Here is a 17,665-nt window from a genome sequence, read left to right on the forward strand (position 1 = left end):
TATTTTATTTTATTTTTTTTAACTCAGCCCGGCTGGTGGCAGCGTCACCCTGAGGACGTGGCAACCCAAAATCCGCCCAAAATCCGCCCAAAATCCGCCCCAAATCCACCCCAAATCCACCCCAAAAGCCCCCCAAAATTCACCCAAAATTCACCCAAAATCCGCCCAAAATCCACTCAAAATCCACCCAAAATTCACCCAAACCCCCCCAAAATTCCTTTTTTCCCCTGCCTGTCCCCAGGGGGAATTTCCCGCTGTCACTGCCACCTCTGTGGAAAAAATTCCGATTTTTCCCCCTCATTTTTCCCATAAAAAAAGTGAAAAAAATCCCCTTCGAGCACCCAGAACCCCCCAAAAAATTAAAAATCCTGCGCCACCTCCTCCTTTCTCCTTTTTTCCTGTGTTTTTACCACTTTGCCCGGTTTTTTTCCCTGAAATTTTACCTCCCCCCACCCCAAAACCGCATTTATTTTTAGCAGCCAATTGGAGATGGAGGAGGAGGGAAAAATAAACTGGTGAAAAAAAAAAAAAAAGGCAAAAAACCCCAAAATCGGGATTTTGCCGGAGCTGCAGCGATGGGGGGGAAGCGGGGGCTGCTCCTGGCGCTGCTCCTGCTCCCAGGTAACCCCAAAAATTCACTTTATTTTGGGGTTTTTGGGGTTTTTCCAGGCTGGGATTTGGGATTTGGGGTGAAATTGGGGTTGGGGTTTGGATGGAGCGAGTGCGGCCACGTGGGGCTCCCTGCGTAATTTGTCCCCACTTAATTTATTTTTGAGCTTTTTTGAGAAGGAGAAAACACCAAAATCTCTTTAAAATTGACCACTTTAGAATTTTCAGGGGGGATTTTGGGGTAAAACCGACCAGTTTTGGTCATTTCCCCCTTCAGAATTTATTTTGGGGTTTTTTGAGGGGGAAAAAACACCAAAATCTCTTTAAAATTGACCAATTTTGTTAATTTGTCCCCTCCTGATTTATTTTGGAGGGAGGAAACACCAAAATCTCTTTAAAATTGACCAATTTTGGTGATTTCCCCCCCACTTAATTTATTTTTGAGCTTTTTTGAGAAGGAGAAAACACCAAAATCTCTTTAAAATTGACCACTTTAGAATTTTCAGGGGGGTTTTGGGGTAAAACCGACCAGTTTTGGTCATTTCCCCCTTCAGAATTTATTTTGGAGTTTTTTGAGAAGGAGAAAACACCAAAATATCTTTAAAATTGACCAATTTTGGGTCATTTCCCCCCACTTAATTTATTTTGGAGTTTTTTGAGGGGTAGGAAACACCAAAATCGCTTTAAAATTGGCCAAATTTTGGCAATTTCCCCCCTTCTGATTTATTTTGGAGGGAAATAAACACCAAAATCCCTTTAAAATTGACCACTTTTGAATTTTCAGGGGGGATTTTGGGGTAAAAACGACCAGTTTTGGTCATTTCCCCCCTCTTAATTTATTTTTGAGCTTTTTTTGGAGAGAGAAAACACCAAAATCCCTTTAAAACCAGCAAATTTTGGTCATTTCTCTCCTAATTTATTTTGGAGCTTTTTTGGAGGGAGAAAACACCAAAATCTTTTTAAATCCAACCAATTTTGGTAATTTGTCCCCTCCTGATTTATTTTGGAGCTTTTTGGGAGGTGGAAAACACCAAAATCTCTTGAAAATTGACCAAATTTTGGCAATTTCGGGGATTTTGGGGTAAAACCGACCAGTTTTGGTCATTTCCCCCTTCAGAATTTATTTAGGAGTTTTTTGAGGGGGAAAAAACACCAAAATCTCTTGAAAATTGACCAAATTTTGGCAATTTCCCCCCTCCTGATTCATTTTGGAGGAAAAAAGCACCAAAATCCCTTTGGGTTCAGGGCGGGCTCGAGGCGGGAAAGCGGAACTCGTAAGGGGAACCGAAACCCGGAATTTTTACTGGAAAAATCTCATTTTTAATGGGGATTTTTGGGGAAAAAAAAGGCAAAAAAGGGATTTTCCACCCCCTCGACCTCGGCAGGGCTCGCCGGGGGGTTCAACATCGACGTGGGGCGGCCGAGGCTCTTCCAGGGGCCACCAGAGTCCCAGTTTGGCTACCGGGTGCTGCAGCGGGGGGGCCACGGGGACAGGTGGTGAGTGAGCCCGGGGAAACTGAGGCACGGCCGGGGAAACTGAGGGGGGAACGGGGAAACTGAGGGGGGAAAGGGGAAACTGAGGGGGGAACGGGGAAACTGAGGGGGGAACGGGGAAACTGAGGCAGGGATGGGGAAACTGAGGCAGGGAAGGGAAAAAATGAGGGGGGAACGGGGAAACTGAGGCAGGGAAAAATTTTTACTGGAAAAATCTCATTTTTAATGGGGATTTTTGGGGAAAAAAAAGGCAAAAAAGGGATTTTCCACCCCCTCGACCTCGGCAGGGCTCGCCGGGGGGTTCAACATCGACGTGGGGCGGCCGAGGCTCTTCCGGGGGCCACCAGAGTCCCAGTTTGGCTACCGGGTGCTGCAGCGGGGGGGCCACGGGGACAGGTGGTGAGTGAGCCCGGGGAAACTGAGGCACGGCCAGGAAACTGAGGGGGGAACGGGGAAACTGAGGGGGGAAAGGGGAAACTGAGGCACGGACGGGGAAACTGAGGCAGGAATGGGGAAACTGAGGCAGGGATGGGGAAATTGAGGCAGGGAAGGGGGAACTGAGGCAGGGATGGGGAAATTGAGGCAGGGAAGGGGGAACTGAGGCAGGGATGGGGAAATTGAGGCAGGGAAGGGGGAACTGAGGCAGGGATGGGGAAATTGAGGCAGGGAAGGGGGAACTGAGGCAGGGATGGGGAAATTGAGGCAGGGAAGGGGGAACTGAGGCAGGGATGGGGAAATTGAGGCAGGGAAGGGGAAACTGAGGCAGGGATGGGGAAATTGAGGCAGGGAAGGGGAAACTGAGGCAGGGACGGGGAAACTGAGGCAGGGAACAGGAAACTGAGGGGGGAACGGGGAAACTGAGGGGGGAAAGGGGAAACTGAGGCACGGACGGGGAAACTGAGGCAGGAATGGGGAAACTGAGGCAGGGATGGGAAAAAATGAGGGGGGAAAGGGGAAACTGAGGCAGGGAAAGGGAAACTGAGGGGGGAAAGGGGAAACTGAGGCAGGGATGGGAAAAAATGAGGTGGGAAAGGGGAACCTGAGGCAGGAACGGGGAACCTGAGGCAGGGAAGCCAAAAACTGAGGCGGGAAAAGGAAAGGGAAACTGAGGCAGGAAAGGGGAAACTGAGGCACGGACGGGGAAACTGAGGCACGGACGGGGAAACTGAGGCACGGACGGGGAAACTGAGGCAGGAATGGGGAAACTGAGGCAGGGACGGGGAAACTGAGGCAGGAATGGGAAAAAATGAGGTGGGAAAGGGGAAACTGAGGCAGGAACGGGGAACCTGAGGCAGGGAAGCCAAAAACTGAGGCGGGAAGGGATTTTGTGAAAGAGAAACTGAGGCAGGGAGGGGAGGGAGGGCGGTTGGGGCTGGGAAGGGGAAGCACGGGAGGGGCAGGAGGCTGCGGCCGGACAGACAGACAGACAGACGTGGGTGGCACAGCCTGGCACGGTGCCCCCCTCCCTAAAACACGCGGCCGGCTGTGTCCAGGCTGGGTTTGGGGGGGACATCCCCTGTGTCCCCCCCACCCCTTTTTGACCCCCCCAGGCTCCTGGTGGGGGCCCCGTGGGACGGCGATGGCCGAGGTGACGTCTACAAGTGCCACATGGGAGCCCAGAACTCCTCCTGTGCCAAGGCCAACCTCGGTACCGGGGCTGGGGGGGACATCTGGGGTGTCCCCGGGGGCTTGGGGGGTGCCAGGGGCCACCGGAGTCCCAGTTTGGCTACTGGGGGGGTGATGGGGACAAGAAGTGGGTGAGGCCCGGGGACAAAAGGGACAAGGGGAAACTGAGGCAGGGATGGGGAAACTGAGGCAGGAATGGGGAAACTGAGGCAGGAAAGGTGGGGAGAGGGGGTTTGAGGGGTGTCCCTGTGGTTTTAGGGAGTCCCTGGGGGTTTGAGGGGTCCCTGTGGATTTGGGGGTTCCCCGTGGCTTTGGGGGTTCCCTGTGGACTTTGGGATTCCCTGAGGGTTTGGGGGCTCCTTGGGGATTTGGGGTCCCCTATGGGTTTGGGGATTCCTTGGGGGTTTTGGGGTTCCTTGTGGCTTTGGGGGTTCCATGTGGGTTTGGGGTTCCCTGTGGTTTTAGGGTTCCCCGGGGCTTTGGGGGTTCCCTGTGGACTTTGGGATTCCCTGAGGGTTTGGGGGCTCCTTGGGGATTTGGGGTCCCCTATGGGTTTGGGGATTCCTTGGGGGTTTTGGGGTTCCTTGTGGCTTTGGGAGTTCCGTGTGGGTTTGGGGTCCCTGTAGGTTTGGGGGTTCCCTGTGGGGTTGGGGATTCCCTGGAGGTTCCCTGTGGCTTTGGGGTCCCTGTGGACTTTGGGATTCCCTATGGTTTTGGGGGTTCTCTGTGGATTTGGAGGGTCCCTGTGGGTTTGGGGATCCCTATGGATTTGGGGGTTCTCTGGAGGTTCCCTGTGGGTTTGGGGGTTCCCTGGGGGTTCCCGTGGGTTTGGGGTTTCTGTGAGTTTGGGGGTTCCCTGTGGACTTTGGGGTTCCCTGTGGGTTTGGGGTTCCCTGTGGGTTTGGGGGATCCCTGTGGGTTTGGGGTTCCCTGTGGGTTTGGGGTTCCCTGTGGCTTTGGGGGATCCCCGTGGCTTCGGGGGATATTTTAGGGCTCCCCCTGCCTCTGACCCTCCCCGTTCCAGTACGGGGAGCCCCCCCCAGCCCAGCCCCTGCTGAGCTTTTTGGGGTCCCCCTGTTTGTCCCCGCTGTCCCCAAGGCGCTGCCGTGCCGTGGCTCAGCAGCAGCCCCGGCCACCTCGGCATGACGCTGGCAGACTCCGAGGACGGCGGGGTCGTGGTGAGCCGGGGGAAACTGAGGCAGGGGGGGTGACATCAGCATGACGTCAGGGTGACATCATGATGACGTCACCGCCGTGGCCCGGTGCCACCCCTCCCCAAGGCGTGTGCCCCGCTGTGGTCGCAGGAATGTGGCACCTCCGTGTTCAGCACCGGCCGCTGCCTCCAGCTGGACCGGGAGCTCCGGCCCGTGGGCACCGTGGCGCCCACAGCCCAGCGTGAGTGGGGTTGGCACGCCCTGGGCGCCGCCGGGCCGTGCCACCCCCGCTGTCACCGTGTCCCCTGCCAGGCTGCCCCACCTTCATGGACATCGTCGTGCTGCTGGACGGCTCCAACAGCATCTACCCCTGGGAGGAGGTGCAGGCGTTCCTGGGCAACATCCTGCGCCGCTTCTTCGTCGGGCCCGGGCAGACCCAGGTCAGGGCGGGGCGTCCTGGTGGCACCGCGGTGTGCCCAGGGCTGGGGGTGTCCCCAGGGCTGGGGGTGTCCCCAAGGCTGGGGGGGGTGTCTCCAAGGCAGTGCTGTTGTCCTTGGGGCGATGGCATTGTCATTGGAAAGGTGGCACCGTGTGGCACCTTGGTGGCACCGCGGTGTCCCCAGGACTGGGGGGTGTCCCCAGGGCAGTGCTGTGATGGCATTGTCATTGGAAAGGTGGCACCTTGTGTGGCACCTTGGTGGCACAATGGTGTCCCCAAGGCTGGGATGGTGTCCCCAGGGCTGGGGTGGTGTCCCCAGGTCTGGGGTGGTGTCCCCAAGGCTGGGGGGTGTCCCCAGGGCAAGGAGGGCAGACCCAGGGCAAGGAGGGTGTCCCCAGGGCTGGGGGGGGGTCCCCAGGGCAGGGGGGTGATGGCCTTGGCATTGGAAAGGTGGCACCTGGTGTGGCACCTTGGTGGCACCGCGGTGTCCCCAAGGCTGGGGGACTGTCCCCAGGGCTGGGGGGTGTCCCCAGGGCTGGGGTGGTGTCCCCAAGGCTGGGGGGTGTCCCCAGGGCAAGGGGACTGTCCTCAGGGCAGTGCTGTTGCCCCTGGGGTGGTGCCAGTCTTGGGGTGATGGCATTGTCCCCTGGGGTGATGGCATCATTCCTTGGGGTGATGGCGTTGTCCTCCCGGGGGATTTGAGGGTTCCCCCTGAGTGTCCCCAGGTCTGGGGTGGTGTCCCCAAGGCTGGGGGGTGTCCCCAGGGCAAGGGGGCTGTCTCCAGGGCAGTGCTGTGATGGCATTGTCATTGGAAAGGTGGCACCTTGTGTGGCACCTTGGTGGCACAATGGTGTCCCCAAGGCTGGGATGGTGTCCCCAGGGCTGGGGTGGTGTCCCCAGGTCTGGGGTGGTGTCCCCAAGGCTGGGGGGTGTCCCCAGGGCAAGGGGGCTGTCTCCAGGGCAGTGCTGTGATGGCATTGTCATTGGAAAGGTGGCACCTTGTGTGGCACCTTGGTGGCACAATGGTGTCCCCAAGGCTGGGATGGTGTCCCCAGGGCTGGGGTGGTGTCCCCAGGTCTGGGGTGGTGTCCCCAAGGCTGGGGGGTGTCCCCAGGGCAAGGAGGGCAGACCCAGGGCAAGGAGGGTGTCCCCAGGGCAAGGGGGCTGTCTCCAGGGCAGTGCTGTTGTCCTTGGGGTGATGGCATTGTCCCTTGGGTGATGGCATTGTCATTGGAAAGGTGGCACCTGGTGTGGCACCTTGGTGGCACCACGGGGGGGTGTCCCCAGGGGGGCTGTCTCCAGGGCAGTGCTGTTGTCCTTGGGGTGATGGCATTGTCCCCTGGGGTGATGGCATCATTCCTTGGGGTGATGGCGTTGTCCTCCCGGGGGATTTGAGGGTTCCCCCTGAACTTTGGGGATTCCCTGGGGATTTGAGGGATGTCCCTGTGGGTTTGGGGATCCTCTGGGGAATTGAGGGATATCCCTGTGGGTTTGGGGGTTCCCTTGGTGGCACAATGGTGTCCCCAAGGCTGGGATGGTGTCCCCAGGGCTGGGGTGGTGTCCCCAGGTCTGGGGTGGTGTCCCCAAGGCTGGGGGGTGTCCCCAGGGCAAGGGGGCTGTCTCCAGGGCAGTGCTGTGATGGCATTGTCATTGGAAAGGTGGCACCTGGTGTGGCACCTTGGTGGCACCGCGGTGTCCCCAAGGCTGGGGGACTGTCCCCAGGGCTGGGGGGTGTCCCCAGGGCTGGGGTGGTGTCCCCAAGGCTGGGGGGTGTCCCCAGGGCAAGGGGACTGTCCTCAGGGCAGTGCTGTTGCCCCTGGGGTGGTGCCAGTCTTGGGGTGATGGCATTGTCCCCTGGGGTGATGGCATCATTCCTTGGGGTGATGGCGTTGTCCTCCCGGGGGATTTGAGGGTTCCCCCTGAACTTTGGGGATTCCCTGGGGACTTGAGGGATGTCCCTGTGGGTTTGGGGATCCTCTGGGGAATTGAGGGATATCCCTGTGGGTTTGGGGGGTCCCTGTGGGTTGGGGGATGTTTTGGGGTTCCCTCTGACTCTCCCCATTGCAGGTGGGGGTGCTGCAGTACGGGGAGCACGTGGTGCAGGAGTGGGCGCTGGGGGAGCACCCTGGGGAATTGAGGGATATCCCTATGGGTTTGGGGGGTCCCTGTGGGTTGGGGGATGTTTTGGGGTTCCCTCTGGCTCTGACTCTCCCCGTTGCAGGTGGGGGTGCTGCAGTACGGGGAGCACGTGGTGCAGGAGTGGGCGCTGGGGCAGCACCCCACGGCCCAGAGGCTGCTGGAGGCCGCGCGGAACCTGACGCGGCAGGAGGGGAGGGAGACCAGGACGGCCATGGCCATCCGGGAGGCATGGTGGGCCAGGGCCAGGATTGGGATCAGGATCAGGATCAGGATGAGGGCTGGGATCAGGGCCAGGATTGGGATCAGGATCAGGATCAGGATGAGGGCTGGGATCAGGGCCAGGATTGGGATCAGGATCAGGATGAGGGCTGGGATCAGGGCCAGGATTGGGATCAGGATCAGGATGAGGGCTGGGAGCAGGGCCAGGATTGGGATCAGGATCAGGATCAGGATGAGGGCTGGGATCAGGGCCAGGATTGGGATCAGGATCAGGATGAGGGCTGGGAGCAGGGCCAGGATTTGGATTTGGATCAGGATCAGGATGAGGGCTGGGATCAGGGCCAGCACTGGGGGCTGAGCGGGGCCGGCTCTCCCCCAGCACCCAGTCGTTCAGCGCGGCGCGGGGCGGGCGCCCGGGCGCGGCGCGGCTGCTGCTGGTGGTGACGGACGGCGAGTCCCACGACGGCGACGAGCTGCCCGCCGCGCTGGCCGAGTGCGAGCGGCGCAACGTCACCCGCTACGCCATCGCCGTGAGCCCCCTGCCACCCACCCCTGCCTCCCCCGCGCCCCGGGGTGCTCCTGCTGAGCCCCGTGCCCCCCTCAGGTGCTGGGGCACTACCTGCGGCGGCAGCAGGATCCCCAGGATTTCATCCGGGAGATCAAGTCCATCGCCAGCGACCCCGACGAGAAGTATTTCTTCAACGTCACGGATGAGGCTGCCCTCAGCGACATCGTGGACGCTCTGGGGGATCGGATCTTCAGCCTGGAAGGTGCTGGATGGGGGCTGGGGTGGTGGGAAGGGCTGGGGGTCCCAGCTGGAGGAGCTGAGTCTCCTTCCTCGCCCGCCCAGGCACCCACGGCGACAACGAGAGCGCCTTCGAGCTGGAGATGTCCCAGATCGGCTTCTCCATCCACCACCTCGAGGTGATCCTGGCAGATAGCGAGGCAGAAAGGCTAAATCCACTTGGTTAGGACACCCGTTCCTTTCTGTGCTCTGGTTCTCTAGGTTGGTCCTTTCATCAAAACACTGGCTAATTAAGGAGCCACCCTTTGGTAATCCACACACATTAACGCCATCACAAACACCGGGTGCAGCAGCGTGAGATAAAAATCATTCATAATTCTTTTCCCTGAGCTTCTCACAGCCTTGGGGAAGTTGTTTCTCTCTGTGACCACTGGGAAAGGTGGCAAACAACCTGTGTCACCCCTGGGTGACATTGGCAGGGCTCGGGGCCACCGAGCTGTGCCAGCAATTACTTACAGACACAAACAGAATGGGACCACGCCTGAACAGCGTCATGAGCTGTTTATTTAAGTAGCATCAGTCTCATTACATGGCTCTGGCAATGGATCCATGCGAGCAGCTCGCTATCCAGACAGAAGGCCAAGGAAACTTAATGTTAAAACATATTATAAGATAGTTTCAGACCCAGTTTCAGCCAATGACATAGAGCAAAAGCACATTGACAGTTCTGTCCAGCCACATGAAGCACGCATAGCTTTGGTTAAAACAATAGCAGCTTTTTCTCTCATACAATGGTTCGTTTATAAAAGACAGAGCACAGAGCCCTATTTGTATTTAACCTTCTAAACATTTACTAAAATATACCTTTTTGCAACTTAGAACAATAAAGCTGTGCAGTTTGGCTTTCTATTTCTCATGTCTGCTGATATCTCTTTGCTGCTGCTTTAGCATTTCGCTCTCCTTACTGTCTCTGCAGCCTTTCTTTTGACAGAAGACCAAGGAAACTTAATGTTAAAACATATTATAAGATAGTTTCAGACCCAGTTTCAGCCAATGACATAGAGCAAAAGCACATTGACAGTTCTATCCAGCCACATGAAGCACGCGTAGCTTTGGTTAAAACAATAGCAGCTTTTTCTCTCATACAATAGGTATTTTATAAAAGAGCACAGAGCCCTACTCATATTTAACCCTCTAAACATTTACTAAAATATACCTTTTTGCAACTTGGAAAGCCAAACTGCACAGCTTTATTGTTCTGTTTCTCATGTCTGCCAATATCTCTTTGCTGCTTTAGCATTTCGCTCTCCTTACTCTTTCTGAGGCCTTTTTTTTCCCCGCCTTCCCTAAAACCCTCTGACCCCATGGATTCCTACGCCGGCAGGACGGGATGCTCTTTGGGATGGTGGGAGCCCACGCCTGGGAGGGAGGAGTGCTGGAGGAGCGGCGGCGCGGGCGCGTGGTGCCGGCGCGCGAGGCCTTCCAGGAGGAATTCCCGCTGCGGCTCAGGAACCACGCGGCCTACCTGGGTATGGGGTACGGGGGGCCGGGGGTGCTCCGTGCTCCGGATTTGGGGTGAGCCAGGGGTGCTCCGTGCTCCGGATTTGGGGTGAACCAGGGGTGCTCCGTGCTCCGGATTTGGGGTGAACCAGGGGTGCTCCGTGCTCCGGATTTGGGGTGAACCAGGGGTGCTCCGTGCTCCGGATTTGGGGTGAACCAGGGGTGCTCCGTGCTCCGGATTTGGGGTGAATGGGGGTATTCCACGGCCTGCAGATTTGGGGTGAATCAGGGGTGCTCCGTGCTCCAGATTTGGGGTGAATCTGGGTGTTCCCTTCCTCCAGATTTGGGGTGAATCGGGGTGTTCCCTTCCTCCAGATTTGGGGTGAATTGGGGTGTTCCCTTCCTCCAGATTTGGGGTGACTCAAGGGTGTTCCACGGCCTGCAGATTTGGGGTGAAGTGGGGGTGTTCCCTGGAATGGATATTTGGGGGGGATTTGGTGGTACAGAAATGTTCTGGAAATTTGGGGTGCCCTAGGGACACTCCATACTCCAGGGATGCCCCAAGCCTGGATATTGGGGTGCCCCAGGTTCACTCCAAACCTGGATATTTGGGGTGCCCCAGGGACACTTCAGGGATGCTCCAAAATTGGATATTTGGGGTCCCCTGGGGATGCCCCAAACCCGGATATTTGGGGTGCCCTGGGACATTCCAAACCCAAATATTTGGGGTGCTCTGGGGACACTCCAGAAATGCCCCAAACCCAGATTTTGGGGTGCCCTGGGACGCTCCAAACCCGGATTTTGGGGTGCTCTGGGATGCTCCATGTCCTGGATATTTGGGGTGCCCCAGGTTCACCCCAACCCCGGATTTTGGGGTGCCCCAGGACCCCCTGTCCCCCCGGGGCTCTGACCCTCTCCCCCCCAGGGTACTCGGTGTCCTCGCTGCAGCTGCCGGGGGGGCAGCGCCTGTTGGTGGCCGGTGCCCCCCGCTTCCAGCACAAGGGCAAGGTCGTCCTGTTCCAGCTGGACCCCTCGGGCGCCGTGACGGTGGCCCAGGCGCTGGTGGGGGACCAGGTGAGGGCTGCTGGGGGGCTTGGGGGGCTCTGGGGAGGGGGGTTTGGGCCCCCCCAAAGCCTCACAGCCCCCTGCACCCCCAGATCGGCTCCTACTTCGGCAGCGAGGTGCTGGCCCTGGACCTGGAGGGAGATGGGGACAGCGAGCTGCTGCTGGTGGCAGCGCCCTCCTACCTGGGGGGGCAGGGCTGGGAGCGCGGCAGGGTCTACGTGTACCGGGTGGGGCAGGTGAGGGGGCACAGGGGGCAGGTGAGGGGGCACCGGGAGGGTCTGGGGGCGTGGGGCAGGTGAGAGGGGCAGGGGGTGGTTCTATATTTATGGTATGGGGGAGATGAGAGGACAGGTGGGGGCACTGAGAGGGTGTGGGGCAGGTGAGGGGGCAGGAGGAGGGTCTGTGTTCATGGTGTGGGGCAGGTGAGGGGGCAGGAGGAGGGTCTGTGTTCATGGTGTGGGGCAGGTGAGGGGGCAGGAGGAGGGTCTGTGTTCATGGTGTGGGGCAGCTGAGCGGGACTGGGTTGAACTGGGGCGCACTGGGGCGGGCACCGGGCGCACCACCGCGCTGCCAAGACGTTGAAGGAATTCAGGGAATGACGGGCACGCAGCGGCACCGAGGGGGTGCCTGCCCCGCGGGGGTACCGAGGGCACCCCTGACCCCCCAGGAGCGCCTGAGCCCCGCGGGGTCGCTGCTCCCCGAGGCGAGGCCGCAGGATTCCAGGTTCGGGTCCGCGCTGGGCGCCGTGCCCGACCTGGGCCAGGACGGGCTGGCCGGGGCCGTGGTGGGCGCTCCGCTGGAGGACGGGCACCGAGGGGCTCTCTACGTGTTCCACACCGCCCCTGGCACCCTGCTGCCCCGCCAGACGCAGGTGAGAGCGCCTGGCAGGGTGGGCACAGCCACGGGGGGTGTAGGGGTGTGCCCCGCTAATGCCAGAGTGGCAAAATTAGCCTTTGTCCCACCAAAAAAAAAGGAAAAAAAGCCCCAAAAAAAGGAAAAAAGCCCCCAAAAAAGTAAAAAAAGCCCCAAAAAAGTGTCTCTCAATGATGCCACCTCATAGGACCTCAAAAAATTTGAGGGCAGCTATTTTATTTCAATTTATTTTAAAAGTTTATATTTAATTTATTTTGGTTTTGCTTGATTTTATTTTTACTTAATTTTATTTTTACTTGATTTTATATTTTATTTATTTTAAAAGTTTATATTTATTTTATTTTTTACTTGATTTTGTATTTTATTTAACTTTATTTTAAAAGTTTATATCTATTTTACTTGATTTTATTTTCACTTGATTTCATATTTTATTACCTTTATTTTAAAAGTTTATATCTATTTTACTTGATTTTATTTTTACTTGATTTTATTTTTACTTGATTTTATTTTTACTCGATTTTATTTTCACTCGATTTTATTTTCACTCGATTTCCTATTCCATTTGCCTTTATTTCAACATTTTCTATTTAAAACGGCCGATTCTGTGTTCTAAACCCCTCTGAGCCCCCAGACGAGTTTAACCCCTCAGTTCCCGCCCCCAGCGCATCGGGGCGGCCGCGCTGGGCTGGAGCCTGCGCTACTTCGGGGTCAGCGCGGACGGACGGACGGACATGGACGGGGACGGACTGGTGGACGTGGCCGTGGGGGCGCAGGGGGCGGCCGTGGTGCTGCGGTGAGCGGGACGGGGAGGGGACAGGGGAGGGGACAGGGACAGCCGGGGATGGGACAGGGACACCGTGGGGATGGGGACAGACGGGAATGGGGACAGGGAATGGGGACGGGGAGGGGACAGGGAGGGGACAGGGACAGCCGGGGATGGGGACAGGGACAAGGGACAGCCGGGAATGGGGATGGGGACAACTGGGAATGGGGACAGGGACAGCCCGGGGAAGGGGGCAGCCCAGGAATGGGGACGGGGACACATTGGGAATGGGAACAGCCCGGGGATGGGGATGGGGACAGCCGGGAATGGGGACAGGGAATAGGGACAGGGGAAGGGGACAGGGACAGACCAGGAATGGGGACAAGGGACACCATGGGAATGGGGACAGGGACACCGTGGGAATAGTGACATGGAGAGGGGACAAGAACATGGAGAAGGGACAAGGACACCCCAGGAACAGGTACAGGGACACCCTGGAAATGGGGACATGGAGAAGGGATAGGGACACGTCAGGAATGGGGACAGGGACACCCTGGGAACAGGGACATGGAGAAGGGACAGGGACGTGGAGAGGGGACAGGGACACCCTGGAAATGGGGACATGGACAAGGGACAGGGACACCCCAGGAACAGGGACATGGAGAAGGGACAGGGACACCTCAGGAATGGGGACAGGGACACCCCGGGAATGAGGACATGGAGAGGGGACAAGAACATGCAGAAGGGACAGGGACACCCTGAGAACAGTGCCACGCGGGCCATGGCGCGACAGTCCGTGCCTCAGTTTCCCCTGGCCAGACCCCGCTCTGCTCCCGGAGCCCTCGCGCTCTCCCCGCGCTCAGCGGGCTCGGGCCGTGCCCCCTGAGCCGCCCGCCGTGGCCGTGCCCCGCAGGTCCCGCCGGATCCTGCGCGTGGCCGCGGCCGTGTCGGTGCAGCCGGCGGCCGTCAGCGTCACGCAGAGGAACTGCCGGCGCGGCGGCTCCGGCGCCGTCTGCCTGCGCGCCCGCCTCTGCTTCCGCGGCCACGGCCGCGCCCCCGGAGCCCCCCCGGGCCTGCCTGAGGGTGAGTGAGGGGCCCGGGGGGCTGGGGGGGTCCTTGGAGAGGCCCTGGATGGGTGGGGGGCACCCCAGGGCATCCCAAGGGTTCTGGAGCATCCCAAAGGGTTCTGGAGCACCCCAGAGCATCCCAAAGGGTTCTGGGAGCACCCCAGAGCCATCCCAAAGGGTTCTGGAGCATCCCAAAGGGTTCTGGAGCACCCCAGAGCCATCCCAAAGGGTTCTGGAGCATCCCAGAACATTCCAGAGCCATCCCAAAGGGTTCTGGAGCATTCCAGAGAATCCAGGAGCACCCCTGAGCATTCCAGAACACCCCAGAGCACCCCGGAGAATTCCAGAGCATCCCAAAGGTTCTGGAGCATCCTGGAGCTATCCCAGAGCATCCCAAAGTGTCCTGGAGCACCCCAGAGCATTCCAGAGCATCCCAAAGGGTTCTGGAGTATCCCAAAGGTTCTGGAGCATACCGGAGCCATCCCAGAGCATCCCAAAGCATCCCAGAGCATCCCAAAGGTTCTGGGGTATCCTGGAGCATCCCAGAGCATCCCAAAGGGTTCTGGAGCACCCTGGAGCATCCCAGAGCATCCCAAAGGTTCTGGGGTATCCTGGAGCATCCCAGAGCATCCCAAAGGGTTCTGGAGCACCCTGGAGCATCCCAGAGCATCCCAAAGGTTCTGGGGTATCCTGGAGCATCCCAGAGCATCCCAAAGGGTTCTGGAGCACCCTGGAGCATCCCAGAGCATCCCAAAGGTTCTGGGGTATCCTGGAGCATCCCAGAGCATCCCAAAGGGTTCTGGAGCACCCTGGAGCATCCCAGAGCATCCCAAAGGTTCTGGGGTATCCTGGAGCATCCCAGAGCATCCCAAAGGGTTCTGGAGCACCCTGGAGCATCCCAGAGCATCCCAAAGGTTCTGGGGTATCCTGGAGCATCCCAGAGCATCCCAAAGGGTTCTGGAGCACCCTGGAGCATCCCAGAGCATCCCAAAGGTTCTGGGGTATCCTGGAGCATCCCAGAGCATCCCAAAGGGTTCTGGAGCACCCTGGAGCATCCCAGAGCATCCCAAAGGTTCTGGGGTATCCTGGAGCATCCCAGAGCATCCCAAAGGGTTCTGGAGCACCCTGGAGCATCCCAGAGCATCCCAAAGGTTCTGGGGTATCCTGGAGCATCCCAGAGCATCCCAAAGGGTTCTGGAGCACCCTGGAGCATCCCAGAGCATCCCAAAGGTTCTGGGGTATCCTGGAGCATCCCAGAGCATCCCAAAGGGTTCTGGAGCACCCTGGAGCATCCCAGAGCATCCCAAAGGTTCTGGGGTATCCTGGAGCATCCCAGAGCATCCCAAAGGGTTCTGGAGCACCCTGGAGCATCCCAGAGCATCCCAAAGGTTCTGGGGTATCCTGGAGCATCCCAGAGCATCCCAAAGGGTTCTGGAGCACCCTGGAGCATCCCAGAGCATCCCAAAGGTTCTGGGGTATCCTGGAGCATCCCAGAGCATCCCAAAGGGTTCTGGAGCACCCTGGAGCATCCCAGAGCATCCCAAAGGTTCTGGGGTATCCTGGAGCATCCCAGAGCATCCCAAAGGGTTCTGGAGCACCCTGGAGCATCCCAGAGCATCCCAAAGGTTCTGGGGTATCCTGGAGCATCCCAGAGCATCCCAAAGGGTTCTGGAGCACCCTGGAGCATCCCAGAGCATCCCAAAGGTTCTGGGGTATCCTGGAGCATCCCAGAGCATCCCAAAGGGTTCTGGAGCACCCTGGAGCATCCCAGAGCATCCCAAAGGTTCTGGGGTATCCTGGAGCATCCCAGAGCATCCCAAAGGGTTCTGGAGCACCCTGGAGCATCCCAGAGCATCCCAAAGGTTCTGGGGTATCCTGGAGCATCCCAGAGCATCCCAAAGGGTTCTGGAGCACCCTGGAGCATCCCAGAGCATCCCAAAGGTTCTGGGGTATCCTGGAGCATCCCAGAGCATCCCAAAGGGTTCTGGAGCACCCTGGAGCATCCCAGAGCATCCCAAAGGTTCTGGGGTATCCTGGAGCATCCCAGAGCATCCCAAAGGGTTCTGGAGCACCCTGGAGCATCCCAGAGCATCCCAAAGGTTCTGGGGTATCCTGGAGCATCCCAGAGCATCCCAAAGGGTTCTGGAGCACCCTGGAGCATCCCAGAGCATCCCAAAGGTTCTGGGGTATCCTGGAGCATCCCAGAGCATCCCAAAGGGTTCTGGAGCACCCTGGAGCATCCCAGAGCATCCCAAAGGTTCTGGGGTATCCTGGAGCATCCCAGAGCATCCCAAAGGGTTCTGGAGCACCCTGGAGCATCCCAGAGCATCCCAAAGGTTCTGGGGTATCCTGGAGCATCCCAGAGCATCCCAAAGGGTTCTGGAGCACCCTGGAGCATCCCAGAGCATCCCAAAGGTTCTGGGGTATCCTGGAGCATCCCAGAGCATCCCAAAGGGTTCTGGAGCACCCTGGAGCATCCCAGAGCATCCCAAAGGTTCTGGGGTATCCTGGAGCATCCCAGAGCATCCCAAAGGGTTCTGGAGCACCCTGGAGCATCCCAGAGCATCCCAAAGGTTCTGGGGTATCCTGGAGCATCCCAGAGCATCCCAAAGGGTTCTGGAGCACCCTGGAGCATCCCAGAGCATCCCAAAGGTTCTGGGGTATCCTGGAGCATCCCAGAGCATCCCAAAGGGTTCTGGAGCACCCTGGAGCATCCCAGAGCATCCCAAAGGTTCTGGGGTATCCTGGAGCATCCCAGAGCATCCCAAAGGGTTCTGGAGCACCCTGGAGCATCCCAGAGCATCCCAAAGGTTCTGGGGTATCCTGGAGCATCCCAGAGCATCCCAAAGGGTTCTGGAGCACCCTGGAGCATCCCAGAGCATCCCAAAGGTTCTGGGGTATCCTGGAGCATCCCAGAGCATCCCAAAGGGTTCTGGAGCACCCTGGAGCATCCCAGAGCATCCCAAAGGTTCTGGGGTATCCTGGAGCATCCCAGAGCATCCCAAAGGGTTCTGGAGCACCCTGGAGCATCCCAGAGCATCCGGGACAGCCGGGGATGGGGACAGGGACAAGGGACAGCCGGGAATGGGGATGGGGACAACTGGGAATGGGGACAGGGACAGCCCGGGGAAGGGGGCAGCCCAGGAATGGGGACGGGGACACATTGGGAATGGGAACAGCCCGGGGATGGGGATGGGGACAGCCGGGAATGGGGACAGGGAATAGGGACAGGGGAAGGGGACAGGGACAGACCAGGAATGGGGACAAGGGACACCATGGGAATGGGGACAGGGACACCGTGGGAATAGTGACATGGAGAGGGGACAAGAACATGGAGAAGGGACAAGGACACCCCAGGAACAGGTACAGGGACACCCTGGAAATGGGGACATGGAGAAGGGATAGGGACACGTCAGGAATGGGGACAGGGACACCCTGGGAACAGGGACATGGAGAAGGGACAGGGACGTGGAGAGGGGACAGGGACACCCTGGAAATGGGGACATGGACAAGGGACAGGGACACCCCAGGAACAGGGACATGGAGAAGGGACAGGGACACCTCAGGAATGGGGACAGGGACACCCCGGGAATGAGGACATGGAGAGGGGACAAGAACATGCAGAAGGGATAGGACACCCCAGGAACAGTGCCACGCGGGCCATGGCGCGACACTCCGTGCCTCAGTTTCCCCTGGCCAGACCCCGCTCTGCTCCCGGAGCCCTCGCGCTCTCCCCGCGCTCAGCGGGCTCGGGCCGTGCCCCCTGAGCCGCCCGCCGTGGCCGTGCCCCGCAGGTCCCGCCGGATCCTGCGCGTGGCCGCGGCCGTGTCGGTGCAGCCGGCGGCCGTCAGCGTCACGCAGAGGAACTGCCGGCGCGGCGGCTCCGGCGCCGTCTGCCTGCGCGCCCGCCTCTGCTTCCGCGGCCACGGCCGCGCCCCCGGAGCCCCCCCGGGCCTGCCTGTGGGGGAGGGA

At 58.8% G+C, this 17,665-nt stretch overlaps 1 protein-coding gene across 1 annotated transcript in view; it reads left to right on the plus strand.

The window, feature by feature from the left end:
* Positions 1-575: 575 nt before the first annotated feature.
* ITGA10 (integrin subunit alpha 10) overlaps positions 576-17,665 on the plus strand; it is a 19,642-nt gene continuing 2,552 nt past the window's right edge. Inside the window, exons 1-17 of the mRNA XM_039719106.1 lie at positions 576-621; positions 1,995-2,106; positions 3,654-3,751; positions 4,828-4,907; positions 5,010-5,124; positions 5,196-5,323; positions 7,544-7,692; positions 8,060-8,210; positions 8,285-8,450; positions 8,531-8,604; positions 9,810-9,954; positions 10,851-10,999; positions 11,083-11,226; positions 11,658-11,861; positions 12,526-12,656; positions 13,540-13,709; positions 17,394-17,649. Coding sequence (XP_039575040.1) covers positions 576-621; positions 1,995-2,106; positions 3,654-3,751; positions 4,828-4,907; positions 5,010-5,124; positions 5,196-5,323; positions 7,544-7,692; positions 8,060-8,210; positions 8,285-8,450; positions 8,531-8,604; positions 9,810-9,954; positions 10,851-10,999; positions 11,083-11,226; positions 11,658-11,861; positions 12,526-12,656; positions 13,540-13,709; positions 17,394-17,649 — 2,318 coding nt within the window. The remainder of the gene's footprint in view (positions 622-1,994; positions 2,107-3,653; positions 3,752-4,827; positions 4,908-5,009; positions 5,125-5,195; positions 5,324-7,543; positions 7,693-8,059; positions 8,211-8,284; positions 8,451-8,530; positions 8,605-9,809; positions 9,955-10,850; positions 11,000-11,082; positions 11,227-11,657; positions 11,862-12,525; positions 12,657-13,539; positions 13,710-17,393; positions 17,650-17,665) is intronic.

This window comes from Passer montanus, unplaced genomic scaffold (assembly GCF_014805655.1).
Source record: "Passer montanus isolate IOZ18808 unplaced genomic scaffold, ASM1480565v1 scaffold408, whole genome shotgun sequence".
Taxonomy (NCBI): Eukaryota; Metazoa; Chordata; class Aves; order Passeriformes; family Passeridae; genus Passer; species Passer montanus.